The 22,196-nt window shown below is 51.2% G+C and overlaps 1 protein-coding gene across 3 annotated transcripts in view; it reads right to left on the bottom strand.

Annotated features, from left to right (window-relative positions):
* STXBP1 (syntaxin binding protein 1) overlaps positions 1 to 22,196 on the bottom strand; it is a 71,498-nt gene continuing 49,302 nt past the window's right edge. The window contains exons 11-19 of one of the 3 annotated variants that reach the window (XM_060154301.1): positions 21,403 to 21,463; positions 19,995 to 20,060; positions 19,281 to 19,361; positions 16,981 to 17,119; positions 16,144 to 16,253; positions 15,012 to 15,113; positions 12,946 to 13,031; positions 9,510 to 9,664; positions 1 to 1,975 (exon numbers count right to left, since the gene is read on the bottom strand). In XM_060154301.1, coding sequence (XP_060010284.1) covers positions 1,893 to 1,975; positions 9,510 to 9,664; positions 12,946 to 13,031; positions 15,012 to 15,113; positions 16,144 to 16,253; positions 16,981 to 17,119; positions 19,281 to 19,361; positions 19,995 to 20,060; positions 21,403 to 21,463 — 883 coding nt within the window. In that variant the 3' untranslated portion in view covers positions 1 to 1,892. Of the gene's footprint in view, positions 1,976 to 7,619; positions 7,887 to 9,509; positions 9,665 to 12,945; positions 13,032 to 15,011; positions 15,114 to 16,143; positions 16,254 to 16,980; positions 17,120 to 19,280; positions 19,362 to 19,994; positions 20,061 to 21,402; positions 21,464 to 22,196 lie in introns of those variants that run through there. The other 2 variants (XM_060154300.1, XM_060154302.1) reach the window with 2 other exon arrangements.

A 22,196-nucleotide genomic window follows, 5' to 3' on the forward strand; every position in this document is an offset into this window, starting at 1 on the left:
TGAATGGGCGCTGATTTATTTATTAGACTCGAGTGCTTTAGTACAGAACAGTACAGAGATGATACATGTTTGTGCTTCAATACTTTCAAACACTGAGATTCTGATAATTTCAAGGTGAACAAGTTTCAAGACAGACTAGCTTTTTTTTTTTTAAATATCCTTTTGATAAATTATTTTTATATAAATAACAGAGAAAGGAAAACCGACATGTCGGACAAACAAGGTCCTGAAGCATGAGCATCGATCGTTTGGTCAAGGGCAGGGGACAAAACAAGCAGTAACAAGAAGAAACAAACCAAGGCAGGTCCCTACAGTCTGTCCTAAGGAAATGAGATCTTGTAAGGGGGGGAAGGGAGACAGACCTGAAAACTAATCTGAGTGCAAAGGGGAGATTTCAAAGCCTTGAGAAGAGAATGCCACGATGCATCTAACGGGGCGGGTGAGGAGTATATTCTGAAAGGGAAGCGAGGGCTGCGGAGAACTAGCACACAGCACGTTTGCAATGACGATGCCACAAGACAGTAATATACACACAGGGTTTGCAGGGGCTAAGGGGGTGGGTGGGGGTGGGCGCGGGACATTTTTGTGACTTCCACTGTTCATTATAGTTCACAACAGCAGCAGAACAAATAGTGCGCTCCCTTCCGGAGAACGAGCTGCTGAGTCCTGAGGGCGACGAGACGTCCTTCCCGCATTTGCTTCTTTAATGTCTGCATCAGAGCTAAGCCTTATACAGCTACGTTTTTATACAGAGAATAAAATGATCGTTTTCTCTTACAAGCACGACGACATATGACCCCACACTACACAAAATAAAGTATTAGCAAGTATCTTAAACGGAGGACAACCTGAGTGGGATCAGGGTCTGGATAAATCCACTGGGCTACTCTTCAGGTGGTTTGAAGTGTCAGGGGCACAGACAGTGCTCTACAGGAAAGGGACCTCTGACCAGGAGCCTGCGGAACTCACTCTGCTCTGGTTCGCTCCTGTCCCGTGAGCCCTACCCAGGCTGACCCTGCTGAGAGCAGCTCTGTCGGGGGTGGTGCCTGGGGAAAGATGGCATCTGGTCTGAAGGACCAGGTCTGACTGCTTCTCCAAGGGACCCAGGTCCCCGATGGGAGCTTGCTCCTCACTCATCTGGGGACAGTGACAGACCACAGAACAGGATCACAGCGCTGCGGCAGCGGCCAGGGAGGGAGCCACGACAGGCACCCAGCCTGACTTCCCGTGGACGCCCCCAGCCCCTACCTCCAGCACGGGGGAGGGGGCGAACGAGCCCCCTGGGGAGAGCAGAGGTCGACTCCAGCTCAAACCTCTCGAGATGTCATCTGAGCTTCACCTCCAAGCTTATCTGGATCAGAGCTGGCACTGAGGGGTAGGAACTGGAGTGAAGGTAACAGATTAATCCTCAGTTTAAAATACTCCCAAAACGGACATCTCAGTGATTCCCAACAAGAACAGGAACAATCCCAAACGGGTTTTTAAAAACACCCAAACATCTACCTTCCCATACGCAAGCAATGTGCACACGTCACGCTGGCTTATGTACAAGGTCATAAAATCATGACCAATGGGGAGCAGGTGTCCATTCATCATCCTAAGCAGTTCAGAAACCCTCCAGCAGCACGTCCCTCACACCGAACATCTCCAGGATACATCTAGAAGGTACTCTTTTTTTAAAAAAAAACACAATGCATTATTTTGTTTCAAACGAGAAGAGGGCATCACCAAACACGAGAACGCAGCTGGCGACAGTGCCGGCCGGGCGTGCAGGGCTGGGGCAGGCGATGGAGGGAGAAGGGGGTCAGCAAAGGAACCGAGGCGGTCAGCGGTGGTCAGGGCTGCGAGCACTCTGGGGAGAGGGTTCGTTTTTTGGAGGCGTGGCTTATTTTTTAACTGCTTATTTCTTCGTCTGTTTTATTCAGTTTCTTCAGCGTGTCCAGCAGTTTCTGTGGGGTGAGAATGTGCGTGGATCCTGGAGGAAGGCAGAAAAGACGGTGAGCTTGCCAGCTCCGGTTTCGAACACTTTCCCCTTTCCTGCCCTGTTCTATCCCCAGAGCTGTAGCCGTTCCCCCTCCCCCACCCAGATGCAGGGAGGGGTTGGGGACTGGGGTTTGGGGCCTTGTCACAGTAGGCCTGGGAGGCATGTGAGGGCTGTGGATAAACAGAACACACCCTCTGGCTTGGGCAGGGTCCCGGGCTGTACCAAGGAAGAAGCCCGCCTCTCCATCAGTGCTCAGCGCTGCCGTCTGCCAGGGGACAGGGCAGCTGCACTTCTAATTCTCTCCTGAACTCAAGGTGAAGCCAGGGAGAGAAGTTCCAAACCACACAGCCGGGGAAGAGGCTGGCAATGGGGCAGGGGTTAGCAGGGGGGACTGTGTGTGGTAAGAGTGGTGCAGGTAGGGAGGAAGAGTGGACGGGCAGAGCCCTGGGGGAAGCCACTGCCTTCCGGGAGCCCGCTGGCTGGGACTGCGTGGTGGGAGGGACCTCAGGTGTGAAGGGGGAAGGGCCGGGGTACCTGAGGCCTTACCTTGGCAGAGACCGCGCATTGTAAGAGGTTAGAAATGCTTGCAAAAATTTAAGCTAATGGAATTAGATATACTTCTACTGCAAAAAGAAAAAAGAAAACAGAAAAAAAAAAATGAAGTCCTTTTTCATAAGGAGAGAGAGAGATCTCGTAAGTGCAGTAAAAAAAGATGCATGGATCGTGTGGTTTGGACATGGACTTAAACAGAACAGGAGTGACTGGCGCGTGAGCATGAGGCCTGCATGCATGCAGCAGTAGGCTTCAAAGAAAGAGATCCCGAGAGAAGAGAGAAGAGAGAAGAACTGAACAAAAGAGACCCGTACTTGAAAATGTGCCTCCCTGGAGATGCGGCCAAGTGAGTGGGCCTTCACATGAGGAGGGGACCAGAAACCACGGGATGCCAGATTTTCCACCCTGAGGGCAGGCAAAAGAAGGCTCTGGCTGGCTTGCTGGGAGTGATTCCAAATACCAGGGTCCCTATGCCTTTGACCGCTACTTGCTCAGCTGACCTGTGATTGCTGGCACTGCAGCCTGGAGCCTTCCTGGTCAGTCCAGACCAGGAGAACACTGGTGAAGCCCTCTCTGGTGTGAGAGGCTCCTCAACATCCTGTTCTCTGCAGCTCAAGCCCCAGCCCCCACCAGGGCCCGCTGAGTGAGGAACCAGTCCCCAGCTACTTCCCCGAGGTGCGGAGTGGGATGCCCTGAGAGTGCAGCCTGCGCCAGCCCCTGCGCCCAAAGCTGACTCATTCTGCAGACTCGAGGCTCCTTTGGCAAATGTGACACCGGTTTCAGCAGTGTGTCCCCCTCTCCCCCGAAGACACTCATTTCTGTGACCTTATCAATCTTTCTACTAGTCCTAAAGGTCACAGGCTGCTCCACAAATGAGGAAACAGGGATAAACGTTACCAAATTCTGACCAGAACCACTGGCAGAATGAAAGCCTTCCAAATCTCAACTCGATGCAGCAGTTTGAGTGTCTATACCTGAAAGACAGCTGCTGGGAACTCCGTGCGGGGGATTAGCTTGGGGGCTACCTAGGTTAAGGCAATGCATGTGCCAGAGAAACTGTCCCTAACGTCCTCCCTTGCCGCCAAGGTGTCCCCTACCCTTGCTTATGTGCAGATTCAGGACTTGGAGGGAGGCCAGAAGGAGGTGAAGGAATCCACGCTTCAGAACTTCCGGATATTATCTGATTGCTGACCATCTGGTGTTCCCAATCTTTGACCGAAAGCAGAAGACTTCCAGGACCAGCAGTATCAGGCAACAGTCACGGTCCTGGGCCCTACCTATCAATACCTGGTCTCTTTAAAGGATGCAAACCAGCTGGTGTTAATCCGAATCACCTGAGGGCCAATTCTTGCCACACAATCAGCTGTATCGCTTCAATACCCTGGTCAAGCTTCTCACCACCACACACATTGCAAATGTTCTCACTTGAACCCACATGTGGCTGACCATGTAGGCCCTCTAGAACAGCAAGTGGGTTCTACTGCTCTGAGGGTCCCTCTTATTCTACATAACTGCAACACTGAACCGTGAACGGTGGTCTCCAAAACAAAGTCATCCAGACTGTCAAAGCTGGGGGCCAGACACACTGACCTCCGCCAGGACAAAATCCTTCCTTCCTCATGGACGGCGCCTGAAAACCACAGGAGTTCCCACAGATCAGCTGGTCAAGCTGTCCTGGCTTTGGCTGAAACAGTCCTGCTGACTCAGACTACTGAGGGCAGTACCGGTGAACGACAGGTTTAAATTGGATATTTAAGAGCAGCCCAGGTGAGTTTGATGATCTGTCAGACATGGAAGACAGTGGTTTTGCCCACCCACATCCAAGACGCCCAGCGTGGTGAGGCGTGTCCGTGGCACAGCCAGGCCCAGAAGCCATGCCACTGCTCTCAATTCTGGGGGCCCTGTGGCTTCCTGCCCCAGGAGGGGCTGTGTAAGGGAACGCTGAAAAAGCAGCTGGGCATTGGATCAGCTCTGCGTTCAGATTCAAATCTGAGTCCCACTGAAAAATGAAACTTATCTGACCCCGATCTAGAATAAAGCAAAGTACTCAACATAATAAAAAAAACAAATACTCTCCCGTGTTAAGTGCTCTGTAATAGGTCTAAGCCAGCCTTTCGGCGCCCTTTCATCAGCTCCTGAGGCCTCCTGGACATGCCCTAATGGTCAGTACTTTTAACATAAACCACCTAGAGCACCGAGGTGAAGATCTAATCAAAAGATTTCATTTCAGGGATTCCCTGGTGGCGCAGTGGTTGAGAGTCCGCCTGCCAATGCAGGAGACACGGGTTCGCGCCCCGGTCCGGGAAGATCCCACATGATGCGGAGCGGCTGGGCCCGTGAGACATGGCCGCTGAGCCTACGCGTCCGGAGCCTGTGCTCCGCAACAGGAGAGGCCACAACAGTGAGAGGCCCGCGTACCGCAAAAAAAAATAATAAAAGAGATTTCATTTCTTAGACAGTTGAGAGAAATGATGGATTGATTAGTGGGCACTGAGCCAAGGCTTGGTGGCATCTGTGCACTTCAGTTATCCATGCCCACTCCCTTCAGCCCAGCCCTGGGGAGCCAGCCTCGGCTCCAGGACAGAGAGGGGCCGGGAGGAGAGAGAGGGGCCAGGAGGATGGAACACAGCACTGGTACCCACACAGGGCCCACGCAGACGCTCGTTCACTGCTGAGCAGGGGAAACCCATCCCTTAAAAGCTAAGTTCCTGCAAACACCAATGTGGGGGAGGAGACCACCCAGCCTCGCTAACGCCCTGCAGTGTCCTCAGCTTTGGTCACCTGGACAATCGCAACAGAAGTGGGCAAGTCGGAAGGCTCACCTGCTTTCTGACCTCCCTGGTATGAGGGCTTTGTGCCTCACTTTTTCTTAACTGAACTCTCTAAAATCCAACACTGTTCAACAAAGCATTTCAGAAGCCAGGAGCAAACAGCCAGAGTCTGTTAGTGCTCGCTCTGCTCTGATGGCAGCGGAGGCCTCTCTGTTGGTTGAACATAAAACAGAGGAAGCAGCGTGCAAAGAAGAGGCATCTCCCAAAGCAGGGAGTCCCAGAATGAATCCTAGCAGGAGCCCCTGGGTCTGGGTTTGTGATTCTTTCTGACTCTGCAAGTGGTCTGTCATTGCTCATTTGTCCTTTGAGAAGCCTCGAAATACATCTTGCAGCAAATGCCGTCCACCTACCTGCCATCTGCACAAGAACCAGATGCCTCTGATTACGAACCTACCAAGGTGCTGCTGAACAACGGCTGTTTTTAAAGTCACTTTTATTGACCACCCAGTGGCCTCGCTTTCTAGGGTGAAGGCAGCCTGGGCAGGATGGCAGGTAGCCCGGGGCCACAGCCAGCCCCGCTGTCCTGGCTCACGACCACTTGCTGCTTCTCATCTCCCTACTGCCCTGGGGCAGCTACCTCCGGCCCAGGCGAAGAAAGAGGAGCTAAACAGCACAGCCTCCGGTGCAGACCTTTAGAGCCCTTCGTGGATGGAGCTTATTCTCTTTATAAAAACAAGCACGCTTCTGATGTTACCCAGCCAGGGTTCTGATGTCCATTCCCCCAAGGGTCGCCAGAGAGTGCCAGGGTGCGTAGGGCTGCCTGGTTTGAGCCACCAACGGAACGACTGCATTACAGAGCGCGAGCAGCCTCGGGCCCTGCCATCCAGCCGCCCTGTGTTCTGTGTGCTGTGACCCAGTGGGAACGACCTCCCCCAGTCACACAGGTGCTTGTGGCCAAGCTGAGGCTAGAGTCCATGCCTGTCCGCTGCTCACTGACAGGTGACTCACACTCTGTAACTCACAGGGCCACGTTTCAGCCCGGGGTGGGGGTGGGGACATTTCTAGGGTGCATCCTCAACAGAGTAGACGAAGTCAGGTACGCAAGACGTGGCCTCATCACAGAATGTGTAATGAAACTAAAGAATGACTAATGGTGCAGTGAGGTCTTCAGGGTCAGTCTGCCATCTGAACAGGTCAGGGGAGATTTCCAGCACAAAAGAAGGGTGGAAAGAGAGAGGAAGGAATGAGCACAAGAATAAAACTTGGGTAATCTGCCAAACTGACAAGGGGTTCCCGGGTAACTGAGATAAAGGCACAAGCATGGTGGGAGAGAAGACGCTCTTTAAAAACAGTACATAGGGCTTCCCTGGTGGCGCAGTGGTTGAGAGTCCGCCTGCCGGTGCAGGGGACACGGGTTCGTGCCCCGGTCCGGGAAGATCCCACATGCCGCGGAGCGGCTGGGCCCGTGAGCCATGGCCGCTGAGCCTGCGCGTCCGGAGCCTGTTCTCCGCAACGGGAGAGGCCACAACAGTGAGAGGTCCGCATACCGCCAAAAAAAAAAATTAAAAAATTAAAAAATATAAACAGCACATAGCGTGGAGAACAGATTTCTACCCAAAGGCTCTCAATCTGACCAGGAAACTCCAATGAGAGAGAGGGGTATGATTCTCAACCTTTGAAAGGATCCACAGGAGAATTAAAATAAAAAGCAATTACTGAAAGAGCAAATGACTGTTAAGTGCTGTTTTTCCCAGAGGAACAGGAGACATGAGCTCTTTCCACCGGTGGCTGGAGTTCGCCATGTACAAGGTGGCTTATGACCCCATCACCCCTTAGAAATTGTTCCTCAGGATAAATGTCTGTCCTGGGAAAAAGGTATTGACATATCTAACTACCACTGACTGGGAGTCTACCCTAACGCCCTCTGCCAAGCTTTCCTCATGATCGTGTGCCAACTGGCATCTCCACTGGAGTTCTGCCTTGGACAGGACTGTCCCCTGAACACCTGTTGGTCTCACTCTCAAGTTCCCACACCACATCACAACCTGGAGGCTGCCTGGTGTTCTCTGCCTTGTGCCCACAAATTCACCCCGGGACCAGCAGGCTGGGGCACAGCGCCTGTGGCATCCCTCCATGTCCAGCTCCCTCTGGAGGACTGTGCACAGCAGTTGTGATTGTTTCTGGTCTAAAGCCCAGAGGGCTGCAGCTGTCTGACTGGGCGACAGGTAACCCAAGGCATGAGCGAGCTGGAGCCCAGTGGGGCTCAGGGTAGGGTTGGTGAGGGCAGCATCGGACACATTTTCAATCGGTGTTAAGAACTGCAAGCATTTTCTCGTTAAAAGAAATCAAATAAATAATAAACGGAAAAGGGAAAAATAAAAAGAGTGACGGAATAAATCAAAGAAAACCCTTCGGAGTGGAAGAGTTTCTTTTCTGTAATAAGCTGCTTTTACTTTGTTTCTTTGGCTCTCACTCCATTGTTGGAGCCTGATCCTCAAAAGATACCCTAGAGGACTCCCGGAAGTCGGGGTGTCTCAGGTCCATGAGAAATTTGGTGGGAGTGAGAATATGAGTAGAACCTGCGGGAGAACAGAGGCCGGCTGACTGCTTGAACAAAGGTACGTTACCGGAACATGCCAACTTAGGCCTACGTTTTATGCAGCCAATGAGGTGCGAGAGAGCGAGACGCATGCGCACGCGCGGAGCACACGCCGTGCACACGCGGCGCATGCGCACATGGGCCACGAGGACGCCCGGCATGCACAGAGCGGGCGGGGCCACACAGCGGGCGTCAGCGGTCTGCACCAGGCCTCTCCACCGATCCGCAGGGGCGACCCTGTCTCCCCGGGTCTCCACCTCCCAACAGGGAACCTCGGGTCGGGCCAGCGTGGAAGAGGGGGTTACAGGGAAGCCTGGCTGTGACGGCTTCTGCCCAGGAAAGCTGTGTTTCAGCAGAGAGTTAGCCAACACGCTCATGCAACACGTACGCAAGCAGGGAACACCGAGAGCTCTGGCACGGGGTCCCACGTAGCCAGAAAGGAAAGAACACAGAGAGAAACGGTGACCAGACAGGGGAGGCTTCCGGGAGTGGGGAGGGGAGGGGGAGGTGCGAGCTCCCCAATGAATGGTGGTATCTGGAACGCAGGTTGCGAAGACAATGCCAGCTCCATCTTGATACACCCAGGAACGGCCACATGGACTGGTCTGCAGAACCTGCTCACTCTGAGAGCTTGGGGGGCACTGCGCCTTGGTCCCCCCAAAGTGGAGGTATAAAACTGACACATCTTATTGAGATCGGGGCAAGGGCGGGGCCCAGCCAGGGCAGTAGGTGCTGATCACCTCTTGCCAATCAATGTTAAGAGGTACTCTGGGCAGGTGCAACTCCATTTTGTTAAGGGCAAGATGGGACAAAAGGAAGGCATCTGGAGAAAGCAAGATTTTTCTCAGCTCACTCTTCCTCTTCCAGCCGAGAAATTGGAGAAGCTCCTGTAGGCATGAAAAAGGAGAAAAATCTTCTCCTGCTGCCTTAAGTCAGCTCTTATAAGTTGCTTCCTTTCTTCTGGAAAGCCAGCAGGAAATAACCAGAAGGGGTATGACAGACCCTGAAGTAGCAGCAACTGGCTGGGGGAACCCTCAGCAGAGCGCAGGAGTCAGGCCAGTATGTTTCAGGCAGCATCTGCTCTCACTCCTCGTCTGTGCGTCTCCAACTGACAGGTAAAGGAGCCGGTAATCATTTACCGTCCGTTCACTGAGCGTCTTCTGGACGTGAGGCTGGAGGCCAGGAAACTGACACCACCCTACCCCCCACCCCCCAGCCCCGGGCCAGCACCAGGCCTAGTTCAGGCTGTAAGTGGGTGCTCTTAACCCCGTTTTCGTGGGTAAGGAAATAACAGCGTGGAGAGGAGAGGCACTTTCGAGGTGACCCACGTGGCAGTGGCAGAGCAGGAATATCAGCCTGGGTCTCTTGGAATCTGTGACCAGGCTCTTCCCGCCACATGGGGCTGCCACTCGTCAAGAGACACAGTGCAGACATGAGGAAGGAACTCTTCGCTCGTCAGCGTCTGCCGTCCACAAACGTGTCTAGAGACTTAAGTTTTTCAGGGGCAACAGAGAACCGAAGACAGAATGAAACACCAAAGCATGGAATGGAGTCCAAGTGCAGTGAAGCGGTCCCTTCCCTCTAGAAAACACGCCCCACTCACCTATGAGCACTTCCCACTTTCCGTTGGCTTGGGTCACCTCGTAAGCACAACGCATCTCATTCAGGCTCACGCCCCCCAGGATGAAGATGATGAGGCGAGGACCACTGCGGTACTCCCCTGGGGCCTTATTCTTATGCCAGTGCCCATAGCGGGCGCTGGGGCAGGAGAGAGGGGGAGGGAGAGGGAGAGAGAAAGATATTAATCATGTTTATCTGCATCCACAGCATTTATACTTCATACCTCCGTGACGTGTTACACACTCGTTCTGTACACCAGTGACCGAAACAGAGTAGACGCTTAGCGAGTGTTGGCTGAACTGAACTGCAGTGCAAATTATCAAGCACTTTGGCTGCCGGGAGAAGAATCACTATGAGCGCCTGTGCTGTGACCCCGTCATGCAGGCAACAGACGGGTTCAGATCGGCTTTAAAGCGGGACGTTCAGCAGCTTCACCCACATGATGTTGGTCCCGGTGTCTCCCCCGAGTTGTACAGTTCTGGGCTTGTCTGGGACACTCTGCTGGAGGGAGCAGGGACCACAGAGTCCAGGGCCTGTCTGTAGCCGGCACATTGATTCACTGGACAGATGTGCACCAGGCGCCTCACTGGGCTGGGGCCGCCCCAGCACCGAGGAGCTGACCTGAGTGACATGTGGCTCTTGCCATCCAAGAGCTCAGGCTTAACTGGGGCGGGTGGGGCGAGGAGGGTGGCAGGAGGATGGGGGTCTGCATCGCGCCCCAAGGAGAGGAGCTCAGTGCCGTGGGAACAAACACGGGGGAGGGACTTCAAGTGCCGACTGGGCATCACTGGGGAAGGCTTCCTGGAGGAGGTGACACGGAACTGACTCCTGAACGACAGGCATCTCAGTGGCAGGACAGTTCCCCAGGTGCCCCCCCACTCCTGGCCCCGGCTTCCCTCAATGGGCCTTCACCTTGTCCTTGGAAACAATGAGAAATTGGTTGCTTCCAGGCTAAGAAAATGGGGAAAACAAAACAAAAATCAAAACAAAATGAGGGGCCATCTCTTAAGAAGATCATATATATTTTTTCTTGTGTGGAGAATTACGTTGAGGATTTTAAAGTGTTAAATCAGCCTTGCATTTCCTCAAACGCTTCAGCAAGATGCATTGCTCCTTGTATATGCCACTGGGTTTAGTTTGCTAATATTTTATCTATAACATTTGCCTCTCTGTGCTTGAGGGAAGTTTTATTTAATGCCATTTTCAGATTTGCTTTTAGGATCATGTACTCATAAAATAAGTGGGAAAGTTTCTTCTCTCTTTCTGTTATCTGCAAATGTGTTCATGTTGAGTGGTTTCTTCATAAAATACCAGAAGAATTCACCATTGCATCCATTTGGTTGGGAATCTCTTTTGTGGAAGTTTTGAAAGTAACTAAAAAGTTAATAGGGGTCACTGAGTTTCTATTTTTTAATTGTCCATTTTTGCAATTTATAAAATGCATTTGTCCATGTCATCTAAATTATCAATTAAATTCGGATAAATTTGAAACAGAACGAGGAGAGCAAGTCTTCTCTGAACAGTGGAATCTTTACCCTTCTTCCTGACTTAGGACAGCATTAAAGCCACTTTCCACATCACAAAGGCCAGCCCAGAGGACCTCACAGTCACTTTTTTTTGCCTGTGCAATCATGTTTGTCTGCCATTGTCAACCAGCCTGGCTGTGGTACTGTGTGGGATTTTGTATTTCACTCCAATGCTGGCAATAAACATTTGGCCTCCACTGGCATCATGCAGGCCTGAGAGTGACGACAGAAGGGGGGGCGGTGGAGAGAGAAGACGGGCGGGCAAAGTACTAGTATAGTAGAGGCACATGTATTGAAAAGTGTTACCCTGGGAGCCTGGGCCACACACACGAGGGAGGCAGAGAAGAGATTCTGGAGGCAAAATGTGTGCCTCGTGTTGAGAGTCCCAGGGACTGGCTGTGGAGATGTGGCCTGCAGAGCATAACAGGAAAAGCTTCTGGATGAACATGGCAAGGTGGTGAACAAGAGCAAGAGCTTTCGAAAACATATGCACAAGGCCTCATGGGTGGCCAAGAAAACACAGAGGGCTGGAGAACCCAGAGATGGAAGCATGGATTGCTGTCTGCCCACATCTCCAAGCTGAGAAACATCTGAGCATCACCAGGTACGTGGCAGAAACTCAACAGACCCAAGGCATCCATGTTTCCATCATCTATGTTTCCATCAAGGAGGAATCTGAGAAATGTGGCTCTATGCAGATGACGTATTCATCCCTTTCTTAGTTACTAAAATTAACTAATGAATGAAAAGTGAAGACAGAATACACCAAGTGCCTACTCCATTCCAGGCTCTGTTCTAGGCACTGAGGATAAAACAGACACGAATCCCTGCCCTCAGGAGGCTGACATTCTAGTCGGGGGAGACTGGCAGTAAACAAGGTAAATACTAACAGCACACTAAGCGGTGGTGTAATCTATGGAGAAAAAGCAGGGAAGGGAGACAGGAAGTTGGGGTGCTACAATTTTTTCACTATTTTCTGTAACACTTTATTGAGAAATAATTCATGTATCATACAATTCACTCATTTAAACTGTATAATTCAGTGGTGTTCAGTATAGTCACAGAATTGTGAGCCATCACCACAATCAATTTTAGACCATTTTCATCAACCCCAAAAAGAAATTCTGTACCTATTAGCAGTCGCTCCCCATTCCCCAACCCTTACCCCCATCCCCAGTTCTGAGCAACCACCAATCTACTTTCTGTCTTGAGACTAGCCCGTTCTAGACATTTCATATAAATGGAATCATAGTGTATGTGGGCTTTAGTGACTGGCTTCTTTCACTTAGTATAATATTTTCAAGGTTCGTCCATGTTACAGCATGGATCAGTATTTCATTCCTATCTTTGGCTGAACAATATTCCATTGTATGAATATACCATGTGTTTTTTATCCATTCATCAGCTGACAGACATTTAGGTCATCTCCACTTTTGAGCTATTAGGAATAATGCTGCTAGGAAGACTGGTGTACTGTAATTTTAAACAGGGTGGTTAGGGAAGATGGGAGAAGGTAACAATTTATTAAAGACCTGGAGGAGAAAAGAGGTGAGCCATGCAGAGATACCTGGGGAAAGATCATTTCAGGCAGAGGGAAAAGCAAGTGCAAAGGTCCTGAGGCAGAAGTAAGCCTGGTGTGTTCGGGGAAGAGCAAGGAGGCTGGTGTGGCTGAAGTGGGGGAGGAGTAGGGAGTGAGGGAGGAACGGGAAGCCAGGGGCTGAAGGGCCTCATGGGCCGCTGCAAGGACTTGGCCTGCACCCTGGCTGTGACGAGAAGCAGTGGGAGGGTTCTTGAGGGTCGTGAGGCGTCACAGCAGGACTGCCGTGCGGCTGCCGTCCAACCAGACACGGTGCCGCTTGCTCCCTGCTCGCTTGCTCAGGGACTTGCACTCACCTGACCGCAGTGGTGCTGAAGGAGGCAGAGGAGCGGGTGGAGATGTACGGGTAGTGCTTGGTGTCAAGTCTGTCTTCAATGGTGTCCTGGAAAGAAGAGACACAGCTATCGACCGGTCATCTCTTTGCAAAGGGCTGACGCAATCAAGGTAAGACAATTCGAAGCACAAGTCACTCAGCCAAAACCATGGCCAGCTTTGCAACAACCAGAGCTCCCCTGTCCGCTGCCCACTGCTGGGCACCTGACGCTGAGCTCGGAGCGGGCGGACCAGATGCTCCATAACCAGCAGATACAATGAGATAAGTTTGTAGGTCTGCTCTTGAAGAGAAGTTTTTTAAAAAAACCTGCATTGGGCTTCCCTGGTGGCACAGTGGTTAAGAATCCGCCTGCCAATGCAGGGGACATCGGTTCGAGCCCTGGTCCGGGAAGATCCCACATGCCACGGAGCAGCTAAGCCCATGCGCCACGACTGCTGAGCCTGCGCTCTAGGGCCCCGAGCCACAACTACTGAGCCCATGTGCCACAACTACCGAAGCCCACACACCTAGAGCCCGTGCTCCACAAGAGAAGCCACCGCAATGAGAAGCCTGTGCACCGCAACGAAGAGTAGCCCCTGCTCGCCACAACTAGAGAAAGCCCAAACGTAGCAATGAAGACCCAACGCAGACAAAAACAATAAATAAAATAAACTTAAAAAAAAACCTGCATTATTTTTTCTTGCTTCTCTTCCACCCTTTTATGTTCCATGTGAGGTTATAAATGTCGCATCCTGTCCAATAAACTCCTGACCCTTGCCATCCGTCTTGAAGACACTAGGCATGGGCAGTCTCTCAGGCAAGCTGAGGCCTTACAGCCTCAGTTTCCCAAGGGCCTAATTATCTGGTGGGTGGATCCAGCTACCCACCCCCTGCTGCCGAGAAGTCTACACTCCTAACAGCTACCGTGTGAAGCCCACACATGTCTCTTTGGGGGACTGGGGTTGTGGGGGGAAGGAAAAGGGAGCAGAGAACAAAGGAGGGAATGAGACAGAGCGGTTGATCCACTCTGCCAAGCAAAGAAACATAATTGGTTTCAAGATGTCTCATGTTCACCCATCTTTCTGGTTTGTGGGTTTTAAAAATAGAAAGCTGACTCACTATATATACTTAAAATATATTTATTTTAACGTACGATTCAGTGGGAACACATGGACTGCTATGAATTAGCAAAAGGATCCTGGCCAAGACCTTTCATTCTCTGGACCCCAGTCCTGTCCTCCTGTCAAGGGCAGGAACTGGAAAGACCATCTCCAATTCCCACCCCAAAGCTCCCAGGGTGCGTCAGGAGTCTACACAGGGTTTCCTCGACCTCGAGCTACAAGAAGGGGAGGAAGGGACACCGCTGGGCTACCTGACTTTCACAGATACGAAACACCTACTATGCGCAAGGCTCGGTGCCAGAGGACACGTCAGGTGAGGGCACAGGACCAAGGTCTGAAACGATGAGCCAACACAGAGAGCAGCACACACATGTAAAGAGCATCCCTGACACATGCTGTGGGAGTCCAGGGAGGCCTCTGTGGTGCTGGGTGGTCAGACCGGTGGGCCAGTGTATGGGACTTTGCAGGAAGGCAGGATTCAGGAGGTGGAAAGGAGAGTGAGAACTCCAGGCAAGGGATAGCGCTGCACAGAAACACGATTGGCAGGGTCTCTGGCTGATGTGGGGGCTGAGGGAGGGAAGCAGCGGGAGAGGAGGACGGGCTGGGATCTCTTTCCAGAGGCCCTCCCGCCCTGCTGCATCCTTAGCGTGGCACTCCTTACTCACAGGACCTTCAGGTGCTGTGACGGGTTTGGTTCCTTCGGCTGCAGTACCATTGAGGGGTCTCTACTGTGGGGCTCAACAGTGTGGATCTGAGGATCCACATCTGACGGTCTCCTGGGGCTGCTCTGCACGAACCCTCCAAGGCCTGGGTGCAAATCCCCGGGTGTCACCCCCACCCAAGGGCAGGGGAGGCTGAAGCCCCCAGGCCTCAGGTGCAGAGCCCCGGGCCCAGCTGCCCTCGTGCCCTCGTCTCGGCCCACGCTGACCTCCATGATGTCTTTGATGATCGGGGTCCATCGTGAGAGCTGGTAGGTCTGCTCGCTGATGCGCTCCTTCCGCTCCGGTTTGCTCCTGCGACGCAGCGTGGACTGAAAGCGAACACACGAGCCGAGGCTCCGAGTCAGCGCCTGGGCCTGCGAGGCCTCGCTGGCCCCTGGGCTCCCTTCTGGGAGTCCGTCCTGGCAAAGACTAAGAAGTAGGGAGCTTTTCCTGCAAAAGCCCGGACGATGCCCCGTGGGCTCCAGCCCAAGAACCTGGAGCAAACTTGGTTCTTCAAAGCCAGGAAAAATGGCAAACGTGGGTCAAATGGATAAGTGCCATTTCTTACAAATGCAGGGAGTTAGTTTGTTGTCAATTATAGGAGAAAATACTGCTTTGGTGTGACTTTGATTTTGCTTCAACAGCACGGGAGGCACTGAATGAATCATCTCTGTTCTCATTTGGTCCCTTTGTGAACAAGGGCCTGAAAACGCCAGAAGGCCCCCAGTCACAGGCCTCTGGTCTGGTGGCTCCGGAACAAAGCTTTTGACTCTAAGATCCCACAAGGAGCACACCTACACCCTGCTTTACCAGCACGGAGGCGTGAGCTGACTCCCTGCAGGAAGTGGGGTGCCTACAAGCAAGGTTCCTGGTGGGGGGCTCTGAAGAGTCCTGGAGCCCCCCGCCAGGCCTCTTCCAGAGCTCATTGCTGGTCGGGCCCCCCACACCTGACCCCACTGGGTCCTGAGTCATTGTCAGAGAAGCAGACCCAAAGGTGGCAAGGCAGCGTGGCACTAAGCGTTGTGTTCGCAACCTCACAGAAGATGCTGAGTCTAATGTCCTACAGCAGAGCCAGGCTGACTCAAGACTCGTGGGACAGGGCTGGTATGACTCCCATTTGGGGCGGGTTCACAGACACAGCTCAGCTTTGTGACTGTGTGTGCCTCCTTGATGTGCCCGCCTGGGCTCCTGGTGCTACGCCTTGATTTTATTTATACCTCTACACCTGCATCCCTCTGATTTTATGTTTTCTCTTTCTCAGTGTTAAGTGTGTGTACTGTAAGCTGCCTTAAGTCAGTCAGGGGAGAAGACATGAGAGCTGCCGTCTCCCCTCTGCCTCCCCCCGAGGCGGGTGCTCACGTCCGTGACGATGGGCACCCCGAGGTGGGCCATGTTGGTGATGATCTCACTGTCCTCCGGGGGGATCTGGGCGTGCTGGATCAGCTTGTTCAGGTTTTCCTCGGTGATGCCTGCGAGAACAAAAGCCCGATCACCACACCAGCCCCTGGACATCACACACTGAGAAGCAGAGCTAAGTGCCTGGGGGGACAGTGCCCCTTTTCCTCTTCAGGATTAGTGGGAACCAATCCGCTCATGGCATCAAGGTTACTCTAAGACAAGACAAGATCAGGACTCAAATTCCACTCTAGCCTACAGGCTGTGACCATCAGCAGCTGCCCTTCATGGTCTACATTTCCATCCGTCTCCTGCTTCTCAGCCGTCACCACCACCCCTGGCCCACATCACAGTCAGCTTGGACAGGAGAGCCTCTGTGTCCATCTTTGGCACAATGGACACCTATGGACACTTATAGGCAGCAGATGTGGGTTAAAATCAGTTATTTAAAGGCACAGATTACAAATGTGGGGCAAGTTAAAAGTATCTAGCAGAAATGCTCTAATAAGCTGGCCATAAAGCCAATAGACTCTCCCAGCTGTCCCCACCCTGTCCTCTTCGAATTACGCTGTCCCTTGGACTAACTCCAGAATCACTGGGGGATACTCAGCCTCTAGTTGCAACTGATCTGCCTACATGACATTTCCCCAGATGTAAAGAGCCCCTCAGATCTTATTAAACACCCCTTTCCTTCCCTTTTCCTTGTCTTTTACAGTTTTCCACTTTGTTCTCTCTCTCCCAGCTGCCTCATTTTCCCCAAGAAAGGGCCTATCGCCCTCCTCTGTTTCCCACCGTTCCTACCATTCTTCAAAAAGATGTAGAGAAGGATGATGCGGATTTTGTCGTAAGTGCTGACATTCGCGTCCAGCAGAATGGGGACAATGGCTCTCATGGGGTCCTTGATCTTCTCCCCTTCAGCATCCGTGCCCATCGCCAGGTCCTGCAGAAAACACACCGTGTTGACCCCATTTCTGGCAACAGTCTGGACAAATGGTAACTATTAGAAAACTGGTTATCCATAAACGTCTGGGATGTTTAGTTTGGTTGGGGGAAGGTCTTCAGCAGGTGCTTATCTCTCAATTAATTAATCAGAACGGGGGTAATCAGCACTGGTGTCTACGGCATCGGTGAGAACCGAGGAAAGCCCCAGGCTTCGCTTTCCAAAACCAGAAACCACGCTGATTTGCCATCTTGTTTAAAGGCAGGCTGTTCCCTCCAGGTGAGTTCCAGTGTACGTGTGCCAATTCCTCAGGGAAAGCCTCAATCCTGGTAGGTCCTCAAGAGGGACAAAGCCCTACAGAGGGATCGGGGCTTGAGGGGATGCACTTCCCACATGTGAAAAGCTTAATATTATAAGGTGCCTCCGCCTGGCTGGACTCTTTCTGCTCCACTCCCTGTGGCACGGAAGGCTGTGCCCGCTGAGTTTTAACTACTCTAGGATTTTAACCTCTGTTTTTAATCTTCCAACCACTTTCAGGGAGAGGAGGAAAAAACATGGGCTCCCTGCAAATCCCACTGAAGGAGATGAAGGGGGAGGGGGTGCTAAGAGTGGGACTGAAGATAAAGAGTGAAGTAAGCACGGTCTATGGCCCCGCCCTCGCAACTCAGGCAAGAGGCGGATCCATTCTCAACAGGCCCGAGAAAGCAGCACATCAGTGTCAGCAAACCAAGAACGATCTGGTCTCGTTCTGAGACCAGCAGCTGCAACTTTCTCTGCAGCTCTTACAGAGGCTGCCGGAAGGTTGCCTTTTTTCTCTAAAGATCCCAGGAGTCTGTAAGGAGCATGATCTCAAGCTCGGGCCTCTGCCCAGCCTGGGCCAGAGGAAGGTGGGGCCCCTCTCCAAGGCCCTTTCCCAGCTCAGCGCAGCCTCAACAGACATCTGCTCAGCAGGACCTGGCTCTAACACTGTCTCAAAGTCAGATTTAATGTGACTACATAGCACAGGGAGATCAGCTCGGTGCTCTGTGACCACCTAGAGGGGTGGGAAAGGGAGGGTGGGAGGGAGGAGATATGGAGATATATGTATATGTATGGCTGATTCACTTTGTTATAAAGCAGAAACTAACACCAGTGTAAAGCAGTTATACTCCATTAAAGATGTTAAAATAAATAATAAATAAATAAATTAAAAAAAATTTAATGTGACTAGTTCAATGAATACCACTGGGCACTTCTGGAAAAATGTAAACTTCCAAGGATGAATCCCAACTGCATTTGTACCGTTCGCTCTAGGGATAACCTATCTTCTGGAGAGTCAAGTTCTTTTGGAGAGGACACCTTGTGTTTGCAAACATCACCCATGAAATTGATGAATTTCAGCAGGGCTACTTCCCCGTAGGAGAGAGTCCATGAATCAGGGCTGGTCTTACAAACCTAGCTGAGCCTGTCACATCAAACCAGGAGATTTAAATCTTGGCCTCACACTGAGAACTCGAGTTCTTTTTTCTGTGAAGAGGGACCTTTGGCTGAGGCTTCGGCGTCGTGGGATGACCTCCCCTCCCTTAGAAGCTGACCCCGGTTGAGAAATGTTATCATGTGTGAGGAATGTGGTGCCAGGATTAGTGACTCGACACGACACTCCTGGAAAATGTGGCAGCTTTGTTATGTCCCTTTGCAGACGAGGAAAAGAAAGCAGAGAGAAACAAGCACGTCAAACAAACCAGTGACAGGGACAGAACTCCGATCCCAACTGTGATCAGGGAGGCTGTGGGAGAATTTCTGACCTTCGGCTGCCCTACCCACTTTCAGCCTCTAGGTCTCCAAGCTGGTGTGGCTACGGCAGAAGGGAAAGACATTCAGGATACAGCCTTCAGCCAGCCCTGTCAATGTAGGGCTCAGCGCTGTGTACCTCTCTCTTCTGCCATTCCAGGGAGGCTTGGTAAGTCAGACATGCAAAATCCAAACGGCATGGCATTCCAGACCAATCTAGTCCCTACCATTGAGTGTGGAACTGCACTGGCTCCAGAGAGTCGAGACAACACGATCTAGCAGGCTTTCCCATTTCTATTTCCTATGATTCTGCAGGGTGTTCAAGGTCAGATGTTAAAATTCAGTTAAGCAAATAGATGGGCCTGGCGGAAAGAGAAGGAAAAGGCCCTACCTGTTCCACCCGGCAGAGTTTGTCCACGGTGCCTTGGTAATGCTTCATGCAGTCCTCAGCAAGGTGCAGGTGGGTCGAATACTAGGACAAAGCAGAGAGCGTGTGGTCAAGGGATCACTCGCTGATTTGCGCAGCATCTACTAACCACCTGCTAGGTACTGACACAGTGCTAGGCACCAAGGCGTCTCCAGCCTCATAAAGGTAATGAAATATGCGTTCAAGCAGTTCACAGACGCTGCTGGGTAGAGAATTGTGTGTGTCGGGAAGAGGGACAGACCACCTTCTACGAGAGTCAAGAGGAAGGAGAAATCCTTTATGGGGGTGGGGTGGGGTGATGGTTTCACAGGCACCCACAAATCCTTTCATACTCCTCCCTCCAGCAGGTGGCGCTCAATCCCCCGCGCCTTCGTGTGGATTTAGTGACTCGCTTCTATGGCGGAAGCGATATGTGACTCCCAGATCATTGTGACTTCCTCCGAGCTCTCCCTCTCAGGCCCATGGGGTGAGGAATTGGAAGGATACAGAGAGAAAAAGATGAAGAGGAGAAAAGAAAATCATGGGAAATGACCTGTCTATCCCAACCTTTCATTGTTTTCTAATAAAAACTGAAGATGACTAAAAACCTGTGGATTTCTCTGAATCAGCAAGGGTAGAGGAGCCTTTTTGCAGCTGCTTATACTCACGATGCGAATGGATCGTTTTGGATCGTCATACCTTGCTGAGCTCTTTCTGGTACTGGGGCATTTTCTTCAGCATCTGGGACAGGTCCCGCATGGTGGTCTATGGGAGGAGGGAAGCACACGGTCTCACTCCAATGGCCCCGAGCTAAGAGGGCGGGCAAGGGGGGGGCGGGCGCAGGACAGGACAGCAGCCAGCGCCGGACTCCCGAGTGCTCACCCTGTAACCCCCCCAAATGCATCTGTTAAACACAAGATCACGTGTGTTTAGATTACCACCTCTCTGGCTCAAAAAATTATTGATCCAAATACCATGACTGTGTTATAGGTGGGGAACTGACCTCTGAAATCTAGCAATTATGTTTAATTTACTGGACTAGAAAGTTACTGAGAGCATAATTCTTGCCAGGAAAGAACAGTTTTTCGTCTGCATGCTGCTTTTCTGCATACTCAGCTCAAGCAATCATGGAATCAATTCACATTTCGTCTCCGCAGAAAGGACGTAGTTGTGTAGACAGGTAGGAAGAAGGGAGAAGGGAAGAGAAGGCTGGAATCTGCACCCTGACAGGTGGAAGGGCTCTGCTGACTTTCTGATTGGGTGACCCACCTAATCCCATTCACGTACCTAAAAGAAATGTATTGAATGACTACTACATACCAGGCACTTTTAGGTGCTGGAGATACAAGGACAAAGAAAGGATTTCTGCCTTCATGGAGCTAACACTGAGCAGAGGAGCCATTCTCAGTGAGTGGATTAGCACTCTTGGAGGGAATCATGAATGTGGGTGCAGAGCAGAGACACCTCCCTAGTCTTGGCTCAGAGAAAACGATGCCTGCGCCAAAGGAAAGGGACCTCATAAGGCAGGGCCGAGGCAAGGAGCACAGGCATGGCTTGAGCAAGGCGATGGGGGCAAGGAGGAGGGAGGCAGAGATGAGAGTCTGTGGGGCCCAATGACCTGGGCGCTGTAAGGCGTGTCCACAGTGGGGCTTGATTCTACTGGAATCAGGAAATCGCTTAATGACCCTAAGCCAGGGAGCAACACAGTCAGAGCGGCATTTCTCCTAAGAGGAGTAAAACACCTCTGATAAACAGTCAGGAGGAGGAGAGGCCCAGGTGAACTCGGATATAAATTCTAATGCTACCACAAGCTAAAAAAGGTTTTAGCAAGTTCTTCTGGCTTAAAGTGAATCATGATCCAGAACGGTAAACACTAATCTTCAGAGTAACAAGGAGAAGAAGCTCTATAAATATCAAAAGGCGGGGGGTTCAGATCTCAATTTTGAATACAAAAATAAGACAAAATGGTACAGACGAAAAGAGGACCATGACCTCTCTCAGCTCCCAACTCACTAGTCCCGTGCTGAGGAGGCATCTTCCCCACCCCTAGAGAGAAAGCAGGGATTTCTGCTTTCTCTGGAGCACAGGAGCCTGAGTACGGGTTTACCTTCTCTCCAGTATTCATTCTCTTGCTGGAAGAAAAATCCTTCAGAGAACGGGTGACTTCCCTGGAAGACAGAAGGAGGCAGCTAAGCTTCAACGCGGCACCAAGTGTCTCTATATGATGCTATAGGAGTCATGCAAGATTCCTCCTTTAGGAATATGTGGCGGCTTTTCTTGCCCGTAACGCATACATCTAAAGTGATTTTCTAAGAGGAGAGACAGATACATCATTTTCCTAATACTCTAAACCAGGGGTCTCCATAGTGGAGTGTGCAAGACAATTTGAGAGCAGAAAAGAAAATGTTAGGACATCTATTTATATAATTTTACTTCATCCTTTTCAAATTTATGTTTTTTGTATACGCTATAAAATATGCATATTAGTACAATAAAGCATATATTTAATGCATGAATAAATTATATACTGGCAATGTGAATTAACATTTTTCTAAAGTTGAGTGATCCAAAAAGTTTGGAAACTACTTTTCTAAACAACAGAACTATCCCAGGCTGTAATAGTTTCTCACTCTTCCTTGTGAATTTCCTGCCGGATAGCACCAACTCAGTGTAGCAGAATGTGTCTTTCTGCAAAAGCAGGCTTGTTATCTACAGTTTAAAGGTCTCATTAAAAACTTTCCGGTGTTAGAAACATTCTGAAACACTTTCAGAGCAAGGTACTGGTTTAGCACATGTATCAGTAAATACATCAAGGCTTGCTCAGAAATTTTAGGTATGACAACAGGGAGGAAGGGGACACACCAGCTATATAAACGAAAACTGAACTGTATGTAGTGGAGG

This window comes from Lagenorhynchus albirostris, chromosome 7, assembly GCF_949774975.1.
Source record: "Lagenorhynchus albirostris chromosome 7, mLagAlb1.1, whole genome shotgun sequence".
In the NCBI taxonomy this organism is placed as follows: Eukaryota; Metazoa; Chordata; class Mammalia; order Artiodactyla; family Delphinidae; genus Lagenorhynchus; species Lagenorhynchus albirostris.